We start from the raw sequence: 17,876 nt of genomic DNA on the forward strand, positions 1-17,876 counted from the left end.
ACATTAGCCCCCCGCGCCTAAGACGACGATCACCATGCGCATCTCGACACTTCATCTCTTCAACATGTCTCAGCTCTTTTCCGAATGTCTCCCGCGGTCACGCCTCCGCCGTGCGCTAGCTGGCCTGATTGGGTGGGCCGCGCTGCCCGTTGGCGCTTGTGGGGGGAGGAGAGACGGGTTTCCTAGTAGTACCTTGATGTCAATGGCTTCGTTTGGGTTTTAGACCGACCACCTGCGCGCGCGCGCCCAAGTCAAGTCCGAGAGGTGAGGGAGGGAGGAAAACGCGAACTCGAGGTGATCGGCAGAGCCAGTGCAAGTGCAGCTTTCACGAGATCCGGGGTTCAGAGTGAGACAGGGCAGGGGGTGGGGAGACACAGAGAGAGAGACTGCAGCTATTAAATACGGGTTCGAGAACTCCCGGAAGTCGTTTTTCTTCTGGAGATGCATCCTAGACACCTCTCTTCTCTTTCCTTCTTTTTCATCCGAGCCGCATGATCAGCTCGAAACGATAACCGATCCTGCTGTCAGATATACATAAGACACGTGGTGCACTTGAGCCTCTTTACTTCTCCTACTCACTTCGAACTCTTGCATACGCTTTTTATTCTCGTGATACTTATTTATATACGTTTTTCGTTCCTTCGATATATTTGCCTGCCGCTTACGACATACGTTCGCGCAAGTATCGATCGCATATTCACCTACACATTTCCACACCTACGACTATAAAATGGCGGATGACAAGTTTGCGCTGCAAGAGGCCGTCAAGCCCTACTCGGCGGGCACGGAGCACAGCCAGTCGGTGCCGGACCCCGTCGCGCACTTCAAGGCGATCCCGTGGTGCCGCGCCCTGATCGAGGACAAGGCCAACCTCGACATCCTCGTGCCGGACCGCCGGCCGCTCGACTCGGGCGAATCCAACTTTGTGCGCCGAACGAGTACGTTGCCGCGAATCCCATGAATCCACCCTTTAGGACAAGACAGATAGAAGTAGAGAAGGGGGAAGAGTTCTGGAGAGGAACACATCACGAGAATGACCCCAGGAACCTTGACTGATGAAGACCAAACCAAACCAACAGTGAACACCCCCACTACCATCAAAGCCTGCGTCACCTTCTTCCGCCCCGTCCGCGCCCACCCGAAGCTGCAGGCCTCCTCCGGCGGCGCCCTCAGCAAGAGCCAGGAGCTGCTGTCGGGCGGCGGCCCGGAGAACAACGAGAACCCCAAGAACCCTTTCTTGCTCTTCAGCGCCCTCTGCGACCTGGGCGTCGACTGCCAGAGCTACGCGGGCACGATGCACGGCGGGCTGTACGGGGTCCTGATGGACGAGGTCATGGGCACGGCGGCGAACTTCCAGAGTGGTGAGTTTCTTTTCCTTCCCCCCTCATCCTTCCTTCGTGGTTTTCTTTCCGTCTTCATGTCGTCGTGTATCGAGCCCAGCATGTACCCCCCTTTCCCTGTGTCCCCCCCCCCTTTTCGTATCTGTGTGAGAGACAGAAACAAAAATGCCTTTTTGCTCCCCTGAAATTTGGTCATCGTTTTTAAACCCCCTTGTGCCCCCGTCTCGTCACTCTAGGCCAAGTAAGCGTAAACGATGTCCATGACGTCGACCTGACCACCTCGGCCCTAGCCAACGGAGCCTACACGGTGCGCTTCACGACCAACATGCGCCGCCCCGTCCGGACGCCCCAGGTCGTCCTCGTCCGCGGCCGCGTCATCAAGCGCGACGGGCGCAAGCTGCACGTCCGCGGCTCCATGGAGGACAAGAACGGTAAGTTGCTCTTCTTCCCCATTGGCCGCTGGAAAGGCAAAAAGCTGACGCGGGGTCATGTCCATCAACAGGAGAAGTCTTGGCCGAAGCCGACGGGCTCTGGCTGTGCATGGCTGAGAATGTCGGGCGAAGCGTGCTGTAGGGGGGGGGGGAAGGTCTCGTGCATATCAGTCAATTTGGTCGAATTACTGGGAAGGAGTTTATCAATTTGCATTGTGGCTAGTTGGGAATATAAAATTGCTACTTTTGGTTTTTGTTATATTTGGTATCGAGTAATTAGGTACATTGAATCGTTTCACTCGGCTGTTTGTTCCCCATTCATCCATTACAACTGCGCACCTATTTACAGGCTGTTGACGATTATATAGATATGTAGATAGAGATTAGGATCATTTTCCGGCAGGAATTTTGCAAATTATTCCCTCCCAAAAACGCCGAGTCGACTCCCAAACTGCTGCACCAGAAACAAAACACCGCATATATCCATTACTTCGTTTGCCACATCGTCGGTATTAGCCTCAGTCCACCTTGATAGCACTGTAGTCCGGGTTAGCAGGGGCGGCCATGCCTATACGGAATGGAGCCGACTTACTTGTATATCCTTCGCACAAAGGCATAGGCCGTCAGGAACCCTATCGTGCCCGTCAAGAGCCCGTACACACAACACGCCATGAAGCTATAGCTAAAGAAGAGCATCGAGCTGACAAAGCCCGTGATGTGCAGTTTGACAAAATAATACCACACACAGTAGAGGAACACCCAGGCGGCACTCCCACCGCCCACGAAGAAGGACTGCCACCACCAGTGGTAGTTCTCGGAGCAAAGTTGGATGTAGACAGTCACCACCGTGACCTCGGCGATGGTGACGATGAGGATGACGGAAACAACAGCCAGGAAGCCGAACACGTAGTAGTACCCGCTCTTGTCTTGCCACATGGATTGGAAGACAAAGAGGAGCTCGATGAAGATGACTGCGAACGGGATGAGGCCAGCCAGCAAGATGGACTGAATACTCTTGGCATACCAAGCTTGGTGCGGGATCTGCCGAGGGATGCTGCTGGTCTTCGTCGGGTGCTCCCAAGCGCCAGTTCGGACGAACCCGTACCACGCGCCGGCATAAACAAGGGGGACCTGAATGCAGAGCCAGAGAAGAGCCAGCGCGATAAGAGTACCGAATGGTATCGCGGTGCTCGAGGCTTGCGCCCAGACGAACATATTTAGAATGAAGATCAGACCGAACAGCAGGCCAGGGAAGAGAACTGCCGTCACCAGCGCATTCCGCCTGAAGTCTTGGCCATCGAATGTCCTGTACACTCTGGCCGAGAAATACCCAGAGAACGCGCTGCCAAAGATGAACAGGCCAACCCCAGCACTAATGAAACCGCCTCGGAAGCTTGGGTTCAGGACACCGATAGCGCTGAGTAGCACGAGTCCCACCGCCATGAAGAGCAATTGCATGCCGGATCCTACCAGAGGAGCCAAGAGATGCCCATACTCGGGTTTCCGGAAGACGTCGGCATGTAGGAGCTTCCATCCCGTAACATCCTCGAGAGCCTCATCCTCAGATGTAATGTCGGCGTCTTTCTCGCCAACACCTTCCTGGTCCAACAGGCCGAGGCCTGTAGTCTTCTCGGAGAGAATACTTGGGCTCAGGCTTCCGGACAATGTCTTGCGCTTGACACGGAGCTTTCCGTCCTCGGCCAGTCCTTCCCTGTAGTTCCTAATGTCGCTTCGGATAGTCTTTGCCAGGATCATGAGTACAATACCAGTAAGAAGTCCACAAATGATGAGCGAGTTGACGATGGCCAACCAGTGGATCTTGGAACCCTCCTCTTGGTTGACAAAGTAGAGGTCCCAGCGATGATTCCATTCGATCGACTCGTCTTCCCGGAAATAGACTGAGTAGGTGTAAGGAATGGTCATCTTGGCATTGTCATCGATGTCCTCGATCTGCTCTGGGTAGTAAGAGGAGTCGGGATATTTCAGAGTGAGGTCGGTGGTCTTGTTGGGTGCCATGTACAACTCGAAGTTTTCGTCGATGTTGTGCAGGTCCTTGGGACAGCCAGTCTCGCGCCTGACGCCGGGTCCGATGCTCTTGGTGTAAACTTCGAAGCCAACGACGACCTTCTCGCCCCTTTCTCCTGCGCGGCCCGGCGCCCGTCGGTGGCGGACCACGATGGTGTGGTGGTTGTTGAGGAAGTAACGGGGCCGTCCCGTGCTCGACGAGTAGTCGGTAAAGCCGAGCTTGAACCCCGAAGCGTAGTACTTGCGCGACTTGTCGACGGTCACGAAGCTAGTAGCCCCTGGGAGGTTGTCCACAATCCATTCGACTACGTAACCATCTTTCACCAATTCCTGGGCCCATTTAAGGTCCTTGCCGGTGATTTCCTTATTGCAAACGAAGCTGCATTCCTGGTCCTTGCCCATGGCGAGATCGAGGTCGGACGTGATGATACGGTCGCCGCGGAGGACTTCACCCAGGTTCAGCGATATACTCTGACCACCAAGCAGACCACCCCCTGCCATCTTGCCCGTCTGAGGACAAACAAATGGTAGGTCATTGTAGGCGTATTGCAACTGGGTGTTGTCGGAGTAGACTTTGTTGACGAGCAGAGGTATCTGCTCGTTGTCCTTGTAGCTGCGAATCGACCAACCTGCATGTAGAGGTAACCGGTGTTAGCAAACTCGCGGTAGTGCCGTGACTTGCACCACGTATGACCCTTACCTGGTATGTAGAACGCATGCGCGCTAGATATCACCAGAGAAGACACTAGCCATTTCAAACCCATCTTCCCCAAATGTCCCATGGTGACCTTGGCCTGATCCCGCAACACTACCGGGGCTCCAAATACATTCAAACTGGCAGACAAGGTGGGAGGGGCCGTAGGGACGATCAGTCTCCAGCCTTTGTTCCAGACTACAGAAAGAGGACAAGTGTTCCACGAGCACCGGGGATAACGGGTGTTTTGGCAGCAAGCACACGGGTCGGGATGAGTGCTGTCTTAGACGTGACTCGAAAGCGGCCAGGAAACACGCATACAAGATAGGGTTGCGGTACACAGCGTCGCGCGGATGGGGGCAATCCTGGGGATTCCGAGATGGAGCGCAAGTTTGCGAGGAGACCTCGGGAAGGGCGCGATTATTATTAGATAAACTAAGTCGTTTAACGAGCGTAATCGGTACAGAGTACCCTGGCGCAGGCTGATTGGAGGCGGGCTTTTAAAGAATCAACACAAGAGAAGCGATGCGACAGCCGGGAGACCAAACAGCGCCCCAATTGCTGGCAAGTCTCACCAATGGATGCGGGAGAACAATGGGCTGTCCGGGGAACCAGGTAGGATGGCGGGCGGTAGCTGAAGTATTGGTGGGTGGTGTCGCGCGTTACCTGCCGACGGCCAATCTACGCGCTACGAGACAGATAACGGAACGTTTGCCGAGGCGCGCCTGGGGGCTTTGCTTCTTTTTTTGCGGAGAGGAAAGCAAGTAAGAGAAGATCGACGGGCGACAACGAGAAGAAGCCAAAAAGAACAAGTTCAGGAGAGACAAGAAGCCATGGAGGCCAAGCCAAGTTGCAGGTGTGTGGAAGAGTGGGAGGTGGGATGAGGGTAGTGTCGTGGTGGCAGAGGTCCCTTAATCTGTAAATGATGCCCCTTGGCGACTTCCATCCAGAACGATTTACTGTACTAGCAGGGCCAATAATTTAGAGTTGGTACCTTCTCGGCCCCTAGCGCAACTGCTAAGGTGGCTCGGCTCTTAAACTCTCAACTCGGGCATGCGGTTTGAATGCCGCTAAACAAGCAGCAACGTAGACGAGACCCGCAGAAGCATCGAAGGCTTGGGCAGTGAGTGACTCGGGCCCCTCTAACCCCCTCGGAATCCCTCCTATTCTACGTGGTGTTTATCCTCCAGGGTATCACGTGTAAAGGATCAATATTCCATAATTAGCAGCGTGCATCCCTTCATAGAATATTACGCAACCTACACTGACTCGTAATACTCCGGCTTGTTCATGCACACACAACCTCGATCGGGCTGCTCTGTAAAGAACCCCACCCGGTATACAACGAGTCATCGTTAAGGGGTTCCAGCAAGATGGATGAGGCTGTATTCTGACTTCAAGCTACGGCATGCACCTGGCCTATTGAAGGCTTGTGGTAGCTCGCAGCACTGTCCGGGATCCGGATAAGCAATTGCCTGCGGCCTGCCATTCCGAATCTTGAAGCTGGGGTTTACTTTGTGTCTCTGATGCCACGCATACGTCAAAGACGTCAAGCCCCTGCAGAGCGCGTTGGTCGTGAGATCAGACGCTTACGTGGATGAATTGGCGATCCACGGGCACAGACGAATGAGGCAGTATATTGCAGCCAGCCAGCCAGCAAACCAGCCATCCTGCCCAACCAATAAATGCATTTATTAGCTTGCGCAGTGCCGCGGGCACAGCTCATTTGTTTCATTCTCTGTCCGCGTTGAGATCGGCATGCTCATTCGGAGCCCATAGTGTGCGCAACTACTTAAGCTATGAATAGATAGTCGATTCCTTAGGATCCACTGTCACCCGCCTCGCTCAGCTACTCAGCTCACTCAGCTCATCCTCAAGCCTTGAAAAGAATTCGGGTTGCAGTGCCTGACTTTCGAGGCCGATCAGGCCTTGGTCTCTGCGTCGTCTGTGCAGCCAGTGCAGAGACGCGGGGAGACCTCTTTGAGGTAGGACTTGAAGCCCTTGAGCTAGAAGCTCAACTCTATCCGATGCTACTATATAGTCGTATGCGATACGTCGTAAATCTTTTCCGTATCTTGATCCCTGTTACATGAGAGCGAAGGTTGTAAATAACCATGCAACTACCAGGCAACCCATCCTCCGATTGAGTCTTGTCTTCAATTCTTGATCGACTGGTATTTCTTGGTATATATCGATACACAAGAAGTATATGTATTACAGAATGTTCCGAGACTTACTGGACCAACCTCACTAAACCCTACCTCCCGACGTCGTACAACTTCGCCCTACGCATGTGTGTCGGCCTGTGCCTGGCTCCCCCAAGATCGGAAAGAAACGAACTCTGATGCGCATGTAAATACAACTGTAGCAGTATTATCGGCCATAAGCTTCTTCACTTGATCTGCATTTTCCCTCCTACACTCCCACTTTCCGGTGCCGGCACCGCGGACGGTAGCAACATCTCCGTGAAAGACTTAGGTCCCCAGATCGACTGGTGCACCGTCCATGTGATATTACCTGGAACCGCTCGTGCTGAACCCGCTGCTCTACATGCGTCTGCAACATCCCGCACCTGCGCAGACCCCGGCTTTCCACATGATCATGCTCCTATTAGTTAAACGTGAACTCGAGGCCGTTTTCGTGCACCATTTCTCCAGTGACACCATGCCCCTGCGCAACCTGTCCAAGAACTCTACCCGCTACTGGATCTTGTCCAGCGCCCTCCTGGGTTGGTTCTTACAAACGCCGCGGAATGAGCCTGTATTATTGGTGGTGACACACAACGAGAGATTCACCCTTTTGCCAGAAGAAATATAGAATATGATGTCGTCCCTGGAGCCTTGGATTGTAAAGGCCTGTGGATAAACATAAGATTTACTGATGTCAAAATAGGCATTATCCTGAGAGGGGAACTCGTATTGCACCGAAGTATAGATAGTCCCGTAGTCATATGTATAGTTGATTTGGTTGGATATTTGTCTAAGCCGTAGTCTATTGACCAGAATATCCCTCTTCCTTTTCAATCTACGCCACGGACTGGGTACAGCTCGTGCGTCACAAGGTCAGTCCGCCCTTATCCAGGTAGAGAAGAGTTCATGCGCCGTCCCGTGCCAGTCCAAGGAGCCGAACCTAGCATAGCACGCACGCAGTAGAAACGTCCGGCAAGCAAGCAAGTGTGCGACCCGCCTATCGGGCCAGCCGTCCCTCCACCTTGGCCTTCTCCTTGGCCCGCACCTCGGCCAAGTCCTCGCGCGTCGCGTTGTACGTGGCCGTGACCTGGTTGAAGGGGTTCTCGGGCGACTTCTCGAACTCCTTGCGGATGTTGGCCTTCTTCTGGTTGAGGCGCAGGCCCTGCCCGCTGCCGTCCGACTCCATCTCCCCGAGCCGCCGCTCCTCGTACGCCGCGTACGCCGCCTTGAACCGCCGCTCCGGGTGCCGGTCCACCTTGTCCTGGCTGTTGCCCGCCACGCCCAGCGCGTCCAGCGCGTTGTCGATGCCCGTCGCGTTCAGCGAGGGAGCGCCTCGTCCAGCTGGCCCAGGTCCAGCGTGCCGCGCCCGCCCGTCTTCTTGGTCGCCGACTTGGCGTTCTTGGGCTCCTTGCGGCTCGGCAGGCTGGCTTCCTCCTCGGCGAGGGCGGCGTCCTTCTCGGCCTTCTTCCGGGCTTGCTCGGCCTTCTTGGCGGCTTCGGCCTCCCTGTAGAGTAGAAAAAAAAAGATTTCGTTAGCATCATCCGTGGTTTGTGGTAAAGGACATTGCTGTCCCCGGCGCAAAATGAGGTTTTCGCCCTCGCAGCCGGCGCGACTTACTTCTTGGCGTTGCTCTTGGAGCCCTTGGCCCATTCAGCGTCCTCAGCAGAAGCCTTCTTTGCGTCCTCGACGGCGGCCTTCGCGGCGGCGGCCTCGGCCTTCTTGGCGTTGCCGGCAGCCTTCTTGCTGTTTTCGGCTCCCTTTTTGCCTGCCATGTTGGGGATCTGTTTTCAGCAGCTCTGACGCTATTGTGCTTTCAGTCCGCGACTCTACTCGAGTAGCTACGTGGGAATGTTGCGGTGGCGGAAGATTCAAGAATGGGAGGAGGTAAGGTAGAAATGGTCAGAAACGAGTTCAAGCTTTCGAGCAATTGATAGCAGCCTTATGCGATGCGTCACTGGCCGGATCTGCCAACTTATTGCGTAATTGGTTCTTCCCGAGCATAATGTATTCAACGGCCACCACCTAGGACCGGAACAATTGCTTTATTATATACCTACTTACAAATGATTCTTTTATTTACCTTGCCTATTGACCGATTTCATTATGCAACCTACAAGATTGTGTTCGGGCAATGTCAAACCGTCGTCGAGCTTCTGCTGCTGAAGCCCGTCAAAGAATTACCCCGCCACGAAGTCGGCCTTGGAATGGAGGGGCACATGATAAATGTAAATCTTGCGGACAGACCCCTGCAAAAAAGGCCAACACCCCTGTCAGATCGAAATACGACATCCCCTAAATCAGCCTGGATAGGGTGCGAAAGGGGGTAACGAGCCATGTTCCTCCTATATCGTGGGATCCCTTGTTGCTCAGACTGATGTAGGTTCAATGTCGATTGCCTGCCAGTTGACCTCAAGTCTTATAGATGCCTATCTGACAGCCAGTCTTGATTGTTTGGCGGGCAGTTTATTCGCAGGGCCCCACTTCCCTTCACCGCACTTACAGTACCTAGATGCTTCAGTTCCCGTTCCTGGTTCATGCACAACCACCACGCGCCTAATCTTATGCTCAGGGGTACCACCCGAACGCCTACATGAACCAAAATCCCTAGAATCCGGATCCTACTTACATACAAACATACATACATACATCCACTTGGAATTGCTTATTCATAAATTTTCATATAAAACGCCGCCGCGATGGCATCTGCTAAGATGAACAGCCTGCCGGCTCTACGAAAACAGAACCTGCTGGTTGAGTTGTATGTTGTTCATTCACCACACCATTCATACACATGAGAAACCCACTGAACTGACACATATACAGCTCCGGCTTGAAGCAGTCATGCCCCGAAGGCATTTTCGTCAGTCTGACACCCGGAGATCCCGCCCTCTGGTCAGGCGTCGTCTTCGTCCGTGATGGTAAGTGCAGCAGCATGCGCATCCCACCACCACACACGCGCGCACGCGCAGGCGGACTTTCATGAGGCTTCGGTATTCTAATACGGCCGGCGGGCTCTCGCTCAGGCCCCTACGCCCCCGCGGTCATGCGCTTCCAGATCTCCTTCCCGGACGCCTATCCCCAGCTGCCGCCCCTGGTGACCTTCTCCACCGATATGTTCCACCCCTTGATCACGCCCTTGACCACCTACATGTACAGCACCGACGTGCAGGACAACGGCACCGTCAGCGCCACCGACGAGGAGCGCCTCCCGCCCGGCGGCTTCAGCCTCCGCCACGGGTTCCCGGACTGGTTCCAGCGGCGCAGCCGGAGCAGCGCCAGCAACCGGCCAATGATGAGCGGGCAACCGCAGCAAGCGCAGACGCCCCCGCGCCAGCCCAAGCCGTCATCATCAGGTGCAGGAGGAGGCGCCGGCACGCCTGGCTCGCGCGCCTCGGCCGTGGGCGGCTCGCCCGGGTTCGCCGACACCCACAAGACCGACATCTCCACGTTCGAGGTGCTGCGGTACATCCGCAGCACGTTCGACGACGAGGCGGTCCTGGACGCCATCCCGCTCGAGGCGGCGGGCAACCCGGGCGCGTGGCACGCGTGGCGCACGCACCGCCACGACAGCGGCAAGGTCTTCTTCACCCGCAAGGCGTCGACGACGACGGTGGCGACGAGCGTGGCGACGAGCCGGCCGCAGTCTGTCGCCGGAGAAGGAGGGGAAGGCGGCGAAGAGGAGGACGTCCCACCACCGGTACCCGCGAAAGACGACGCGCCGGCACCTGGCGGTATGCGGCAGCCCGGGGAGTGGAATTGGGAGGGCGTGTGGGAGGCCCGAGTGAAGAAGGGCGTCGACGCGAGCGTGTCGGAAGCCGTGCTGTACGGCGGACCCGGCGTCGGAGATGATGTGGTAAGTTTTCTTTTTTTTTTTTTTTTGTTGGATGTGCCGCCATGCTGGCGGTTGGTTCCCACCAGAACATGCCCGTTAACCTCGCTGGACAGATTCGATTCTTAAGTATGGAGGAGGGTGACGTGGAGGCTGTCAAAGAGAACCTACTTCGGACCCTGGAACATACGGCTACATTGAGTTCCTAAACAACTTGTGTTGTTTTTCTAACTTTCTTTCCCATACAAGCTAATGGATCCATCTACTTCCGCGTATGTATGTACGAGAGTGATAATACCCACTCCATAGGAGTGGCATAGCTCAGTCACCTACTGCAACCTATTGAAATGCATTTAATCATCATTTTGTTTGAATTGTTCTTGTTCCTGTCCTGTCCTGTCCTACGATCTATGGGTATTTATGCATCTCGTTCGCATCGCTATGCAACAAACGAAAATGAATATAAATCTTGTCTAAAAAATCACAATGCTGTCGCCCCTTTCCCTATCCGTTCACTCCTCCATCCAATGCATACATCCTATATTTACAAGTTGATGAGATCGAGCTCGCTAAAGTCCGGAGGGGCGCGGCCATAGACCACCCGGACGCTACTGTCCAGCGCAGTACCTTCATTAGAGATCCAGATGTAGTCGCTGAACTCCCGCGTGCGCTTGATCTCGTCTTCGCTGACACCGATATCATCGTGAGGAATCCAGACGGTGGGTCGGCGTGCTCGCAAGGCCGAGTGCGTGAACGCACGTCGGACAAGCACGTCTCTCTCCTCCGGTGTGAGGTCCTCGATTTCGTCGTGGAAGCCGCCGTACAATGCTTCACCGATGGCACGTTGCGCCTCGAGATCCTTCTTCCGCCTTTGTTCGCGGTACTTGGCCGCGCTCTGCACGCCCCTCTCTGCACGCCCGTAAGTCTGGTTCTTCAGAACCTTGCCTCCGCGAACAGCCAAAGAGCCTGCATGTTGAAGTCCCCTGACTGGGGCAAATCCCTTCAACTTGTTGCTTCGGGGGCTCTTTTCGCCGTCTCCGTCATTTGTAGCTTGTGAGTCGGTGGCACGGTGGGAGTGATGTGTAGGAAGACCCTCCTTTTCGTACATCTGATCCTCTTCATCTTCGTCGAGGAGACCAAGGCGCTGATCTTGGGCTCTTTGGAAGGCCTCGTCTCGCAACACTGCTTCGTCCTCGAAGGTGATGGGGAGATATCTGAACATCGGCCCGAACGACGAGTTCAGGAGAAGCTGGTAGAGCGCGGTCAAAACAGTGCAAATGATCATGATGATGGCTTGCGGCCAACATGCCAACTCGCCCTTTTCGTCTCGCGCAAGGAAGAACAGACCGATGAGGCATATCTCCATCACGTACAAACCAGTGAAGGTCTGGTTGATGGCTCGAGGATACAGGATACCTCCGGTGTCCAGGGCAAGGCGGTTGACATAGATCATGCTGTACCTGTTGGCAATCCATAGGAGCGTAAAGGTGATGATGGCGAAGATCGAGATGACTGGGGAGATGACGCAGTAGACAAGACCGATACAGGCAAAGTTGGTGTACACGGGGAAATATGAGCCCCAACGGACACTCGGAAGAGTCGTGTTGGTTTCCCACTTGCTGCGTGCTGTGCTGCTGAATATCTTGGCGACAATGTACCAGTTGATCAAGGCCCCGATCTGTAGCAAGGTACCCGAACTTGTCGACAATGCCTGTAGAATCATGTAGGAGAAGAAGTAGTTCGAGACTCCAGGTAAGGATGTGGCGAGAACGTCCGCAACGCTTGTAGGGTTCTTGGTAAGACTGCTAATCGTCTTGGTATAACTGGAACTGAAGGACACAACGAGAAACACCTGGACGAATAAAAAGGCAAAGTAGGACGTCTGGATAGTTTCCGTCTTCTGCGCCCCAGTCTTGGCTCCTTGGTAATGGGCAAGGATATCCATTATAAGGGGAACAAGCCACAGCAGCAATGCAAGTAGTATTGCAGGCAAAACACCAGCAAGTGCCTTGACTGCCCAGAACACTACGTCGTTGTTCTGGAGGAAGCCCAGCCAGGGCACCTGGTCGATCAGTACTGTGATTTGCGAGACTTGCGAAGTGAAACCGACGGGAATGACCCATAGAATGATCATCCCGGCGACGATGAGGAAATGGATGCCGGTCCGCAGCCACCCAGCCCACCAGCTTATGGCCATATTCTCCCAGATAACATCGTTGGGTGAGATTTCGACCACCCTGGGCGCCATTTGTCGTGGAATGTGATGGATGACGCTCTGGCAAGCCATATGCGCTGCAACTTGGTGGTTGAACTGGATGAATGCAGATCTCATCAGAGGGAATTGCTCGGGATGCTGTTGATCCATCTCGATCTCCAAGTTGAGCCGGGCAAGTTCACCTCGGCACCAGTATATCGTATCGACCTTCTTGTTGAGCAGCGGAAAAGTAGGGAGGAAATCGGGTGTCCACTCGAATTTGGCCAGCCGATGGGTAGGGCGGTCGCCCCTCTTCACCCATCTCTCCCATTCTGCCACCTGCCCTGGCCTTTCCTCCTCATAGTCCTCATTGTACGCTTTCGGATATTCGAGGGGCTCTTTCGAGTCGCCACCAACAAACGGGATATATGATTTCACCGTTTCCCAAGTTGTTTTCTCGTTCTTCTTCGCGGCCACTGCCTCGTACCCTTGAGGTATGGGTGAAGCGAAACTTCCTGCAGGGGGCTTCCAGAACTGATACCACCGAGCCCGCTCATTGTCATACATGTCCTCGATGTTGTCAACCTTACGCACAGTGTTCTGCAGCGGCCTCAATTCGATACTCTCCTTATAAGCCGCATTCTGAGACGCAATAGACCCATTGTGCGAGTGGCCTCCACGGCTGACAGGAGATTTTGGCGAGTCTGAGTCCTTGGTTGACGGCCTCAAGTAATCATCGTCTTGAAGCTGGATACGGCGAGTGGCGGATGCCTGAGTCGGGGGCCTGTTTTCTGACGGTGCTATCGCCACAAAACCATTAGTCGTCTCAATCTGATGATCGAGTTGATCGACGGCACTCCTAGCTCCGCCCCAGATTTTATGATTGGTCTTTCCCACGGCCCCAACACCTTTGCCCAGTCCTTGAGTGAATTTCGAGAAGCCGGTATTGAGAACATCCAGCGGGTTGCCTCCTGCATTCGGATTATGGTGTCCTTCTTCATGTCCTTCCTCGTGCTGTTGGGATTCGGCCACGCCTTCCTGGACACTATGTGGCACCTCGTTGGTATCCCCGCTGCTGTCACCGCCGCCACTTTCTGCTTGTAACTTGGCGGCAGCATCTTCCTCTTGCTGGCGAATCGCTCTCTCTTCCTTTGTTGGGGCCTTTGACTTGGACTTTTTCCGCGCTTTCTTCTCGTCGGCCTCCCGCTTCTTAAGCTGGCTTTTCTTGGCCATACGAATCAGATCCGTTTGCGCTTGTTCCAGTTGTTTGTGGATCTTGTCGCGCTTTTGGATCTTCTCCAACAGAGTCGTGAAGTCACGCGTGAGCCAGATATTTCGGATACCGCCAGGGAAAACGTCGAAAAGACCCAACAGGGCCTCTTCAGTAAGCCATTTGTCTGGGATGGCGCTGACCAAGACTGTCGTAGCCGAGGCACGAAGCCGGTGCTCGGCCGTAGTCAGCCAATCCTGCCGTATTTTTACGAAGACTTTCAGTTCCGCAAAGAAAACCCCACAGACCCAAAGGATAACAGCGATGGCCAGGATTAGATGTGCCCAATACCGGTTGGTTTTCTCGGGTGCCCTATCGACTCTCGGCGTTAGTACTACCGTCGTGGGAAATAACTGGATGATCTAAATGGAAGACAGCCCGCTCTTGGACCAGCCGCACATCCTTTTCGTTTGAGATGTACAGGATGGGAAAGAACGAGTACTAGAACATGAAGTAATAAACATCGCATGCCACTTACACGTTACCCCAGGCTAGAGTATCGAAGCCAGTGATGTTGGCTTGTTTTGACTTGTTATCGTCCTTGCTGTTCTCGAAGTTCTGGCTGAGGCCTCCGTGGTAATTGATGGGCACAAGAATGGGGATGAGGACGAGCGCCATGGGTATGAAGATGATGAGCAGCGTCTGCAGGTAGCGGAGGAAGAAGTAGGCATCGAGGCCGCATTTCTTCATGATCTCGCGGTCCTTGAAGCGCAGGAGCGCGCTGATCAGCCCCCACGGGCTGTCGGGTGGCGGTTCGGTTCGTTCGCGCTCGGGGACGAGGTAGGTTTTGGGCTTGAAAATCCGGGCCAGCTTATTCCGCAAGAGCAGGAAAACGCCCGTTTGGATTGCGAAGATGGCCAACGAAGCGCCCAGGGCGGACAAGAAGGCGAGCAGGCTAATGCCCTCCTTTTCGCGGGCTGTGTCTGCCGGTGTGTTGGCCATGTTGGCGTCATCTATCGCCGCGGTCGCCGTTCGTATGAAGAGGAAGATGGGTGCCGCGGCGGCGGCTCGTATTCTGAAGGTAGCCATGTTGTTGTCGGTATCGGCGAACCGATGAGGCGAAAAAAGGCGTTTGCCTCGCAAGTGATGGTTGTGGTTATGTCGTCGGGAATATCGTCGAATTCAGTTTCTGCTAGTATAGTTCGTCGAGGTGTGGGATCCCTGGGGATTAAGCGGAATTATTGGGTGAAAATGGAACCCGAAACCGACGCAATTAAAGAATAAAAAAAGAGAAAGAAAGGTGTAAGGCCGAGTTGGGCTATGACCTGCCCATGTCGTCAACGGCTGTCAAGAAGAGTAGGTATGAATGAAGATATTCGCATTCACAAAGCTGGGAACAATAGCGAGTAACGTTGAGTATCCCTGATCGAAAGGTACGGTTACAGGAGGAAAGGGTTAGCAGTCATATTATTGCACATCAAGCAGGATCCATTCCAGCAGCAACCCGACTAGCGGATCGATCCATTATCTGCCCCCCAGAGCGAGTGGATCAGGTCGGTAAAGTTTGCAGAAAAGCTGTGTCTTGTTTGAGATTGTTTTCCAGGCCAGCAGGTTATTGGCTCTCAGGCGGTGCCCCAGAAAACCTGGCAGTGACCTGTATCGTGTAGAGTGACATCAAGTGGCTGCAGCCGGGTCGCCAAGCCGCATGCGACTAGGTTCTAGACCGGGGGTTAAGCTATCTAGCGCCTGCAAGGGAACGATAGCAGGGGTTCGCGCAGACCGGCCGAACTGGTCAGGAGTCAGCCAGAGATCACTCATTCACTCCAAGCGCCTCCCTTAAAAAAATAGAAGGCACGGTGTTCTTTCACGCGCGCTTAGCTATGCTAACGTAGTGACATGATAACGGCTTTCTGTGGATTGCACCCCCCAGGCATAAACATAATATGTACGTACATGGCGGGCCGATCGAAGGAGACTAGGAAGGCTGAGTCCCTTGATGAAAGGAGGCAGGAGGTGTTGATAAACACGCCAAGAACAGCAATCATATTCCAGTGATTGCAGCTGGCACTTCTCGAAAGATGGATTTCGTCATGGTCTCAGCTAGCGTGGTTTAGTGGGGGAAGGCTCTGAACCTCGAGCCCCATTGGGAAATGCGATATCCATCAATCGGCTGCCTCAAGCCGGGCAATCCTAATTTCGAGCGCTGCAAGAATTCCGATTAACCGGTTGAATGAGAGTGAGCTCGATACGTTTGCCAGAACGTCATTGGTGACAGCAAGCACTGGCGGTGTAAACGGACAGCTCATTATGTTGTACGAATCCAGGTGAAGTACGTGTCGCGTACGTACTGTTGACTCGACATGCGGCGGGCGGGTAGTTTAGGTAGGTGGTACTGGCCAGTACTCCGTAGATCAAAAGGTATCAAAGATTGGATGCATCTGCATTGTTTATGTGGTGCTACCATATCACTGGGACGTCTTCAGCGCACAATTGTCAAATTGCCGATGTCATGTCAGCATCCTTCCTTGTAACCTTAATTGAACTGACAAGGCGGCTGGCTGGCTGGGCACAAATTCCCAGTAAGAGCTCAGGGGACGGGCGCCGAAGCAATCATAAGCTTTTATTCAAACTGTTGGATCTACACACATCAAACTGGCAGCACATCATTCAGTTCGGCCATTGAGGAGATAGCATTTCAAACAGCCATGGGGTCGTGCATCCTGTACGAAAACTCGGACAAATCCGTTCTAGTTGTCGATATCCCGCGGTCAATTGAAGAGGCACAGTTTTTGGCCGGCGCAGTAGCCGCTGCACCATCCGGGTCGACGGCAGCCCAACAGCCTGGCAAGCGGCGGCTTCTGTCTTCGAAGCCCCTGGGAAAGCCATGGCAAGCCCCATCGGCAAAGACCAACGCGGAGATGCCGAGCTGGTCATCAGCATCGCCCGCCGTGCAGCTGGACGAATTGATGGTGACAGAAACCGTCCGAAGGGCGTGTGCAGAGGTCAATCACGCCTACTCAGGGCCGTGGTGTTTGCCACGAGTTTGCCGATCTTCCGCAACCACCCAGCCGCGCGGCCTCCAGGCGGAGACTGCTGGGTCTACCAGGAAGCGGGACGACGATCAGGAGGAGGATATGGCAGACGAGGACGACAACAAGGCTCCGTCGCCGTATGTACCTGAGGCAAGCCAGTACTTGGAAGGATCTATCCAGGAACTGCGGCCAGCGTTCCTAGAGGGTGCGCCCAAGTTTGACCTCGTAGTACTTGATCCGCCATGGCCAAGCAGGTCTGTAAAAAGGAAGAAGGCGAGCTACAAGATCACGAACGACATGCAGGAGATGCGGGACCTGTTGTCTCTGATCCCCATCGCAGCTCATCTCAAACCCGACGGCCTGGTGGCAGTCTGGGTGACTAATAAGCTGGCCGTCATTGATCTTGTCAAATCGCAAGAAGGTATGTTCTCGCTATGGGGCCTCGAGGTTGTCGGCGAATGGATTTGGGTCAAGGTAACAGATTCTGGAGAGCCCATAGTGGCACTGGAGTCTACATGGAGAAAGCCCTGGGAGAGGCTGCTGGTCGCCAGGAGAAGAGGCAGTTCGACAAAGATAGGTCCAGAACGCAAGGTGATATTCGGAGTTCCCGATCTGCATTCCAGAAAACCGAACCTAAGGCAGTTATTTGCTAGCATACTTCCCGCAGACTATGTAGGCCTCGAGGTGTTCGCAAGGCATATAACGGCTGGTTGGTGGAGTTGGGGCGACCAGGCGCTCCTTTTCCAACAGAAACACCATTGGGTTGAAGAGGATATCGTTACGGGGGCAGCTCCAGCCCACGAACATAGTGTAGACGTGTCAATCAAATCGCCTTGAGAATGCATAAACCAATATCCGTCGCTTTTTGATCGTCCAAGGACACTTCTTTTACAGGTTTATGGCACATCATCGTACAGTTGTGGTATTCATCC

At 54.2% G+C, this 17,876-nt stretch overlaps 6 protein-coding genes across 6 annotated transcripts; 3 read left to right on the top strand and 3 right to left on the bottom strand.

Annotated features, from left to right (window-relative positions):
- Nucleotides 1-730: 730 nt before the first annotated feature.
- PG985_005191 (uncharacterized protein) lies at nt 731-1,913 on the top strand (the record flags this gene model as incomplete). Its single annotated transcript, XM_066824960.1, has 4 exons — nt 731-938; nt 1,080-1,361; nt 1,631-1,771; nt 1,843-1,913. 4 exons carry the CDS (start codon nt 731-733, stop codon nt 1,911-1,913), a joined length of 702 nt encoding a protein of 233 aa, XP_066688120.1.
- Nucleotides 1,914-2,289: 376 nt separating this feature from the next.
- PG985_005192 (Nonaspanin) lies at nt 2,290-4,578 on the bottom strand (the record flags this gene model as incomplete). Its single annotated transcript, XM_066824961.1, has 3 exons — nt 2,290-2,308; nt 2,364-4,425; nt 4,497-4,578. 3 exons carry the CDS (start codon nt 4,576-4,578, stop codon nt 2,290-2,292), a joined length of 2,163 nt encoding a protein of 720 aa, XP_066688121.1.
- Nucleotides 4,579-7,676: 3,098 nt separating this feature from the next.
- Nucleotides 7,677-8,451, bottom strand: PG985_005193 (uncharacterized protein; the record flags this gene model as incomplete). Its single annotated transcript, XM_066824962.1, has 3 exons — nt 7,677-8,020; nt 8,041-8,183; nt 8,297-8,451. The coding sequence occupies 3 exons, from the start codon at nt 8,449-8,451 to the stop codon at nt 7,677-7,679; spliced, it is 642 nt and encodes a 213-aa protein (XP_066688122.1).
- Nucleotides 8,452-9,375: 924 nt separating this feature from the next.
- PG985_005194 (Protein crossbronx-like protein) lies at nt 9,376-10,717 on the top strand (the record flags this gene model as incomplete). Its single annotated transcript, XM_066824963.1, has 4 exons — nt 9,376-9,437; nt 9,503-9,597; nt 9,703-10,532; nt 10,625-10,717. 4 exons carry the CDS (start codon nt 9,376-9,378, stop codon nt 10,715-10,717), a joined length of 1,080 nt encoding a protein of 359 aa, XP_066688123.1.
- A 335-nt stretch (nt 10,718-11,052) lies between these two features.
- PG985_005195 (uncharacterized protein) lies at nt 11,053-15,001 on the bottom strand (the record flags this gene model as incomplete). The annotated part of the gene is made up of 3 exons (XM_066824964.1): nt 11,053-14,148; nt 14,221-14,284; nt 14,451-15,001. The coding sequence occupies 3 exons, from the start codon at nt 14,999-15,001 to the stop codon at nt 11,053-11,055; spliced, it is 3,711 nt and encodes a 1,236-aa protein (XP_066688124.1).
- A 1,616-nt stretch (nt 15,002-16,617) lies between these two features.
- PG985_005196 (MT-A70-domain-containing protein) lies at nt 16,618-17,781 on the top strand (the record flags this gene model as incomplete). Its single annotated transcript, XM_066824965.1, has 1 exon — nt 16,618-17,781. The coding sequence occupies one exon, from the start codon at nt 16,618-16,620 to the stop codon at nt 17,779-17,781; it is 1,164 nt and encodes a 387-aa protein (XP_066688125.1).
- Nucleotides 17,782-17,876: the final 95 nt, after the last annotated feature.

The sequence above is a fragment of the Apiospora marii genome (assembly GCF_038362585.1).
Source record: "Apiospora marii strain CBS 49790 chromosome Unknown utg000003l_segment0_segment0, whole genome shotgun sequence".
NCBI classification, from domain to species: Eukaryota; Fungi; Ascomycota; class Sordariomycetes; order Amphisphaeriales; family Apiosporaceae; genus Apiospora; species Apiospora marii.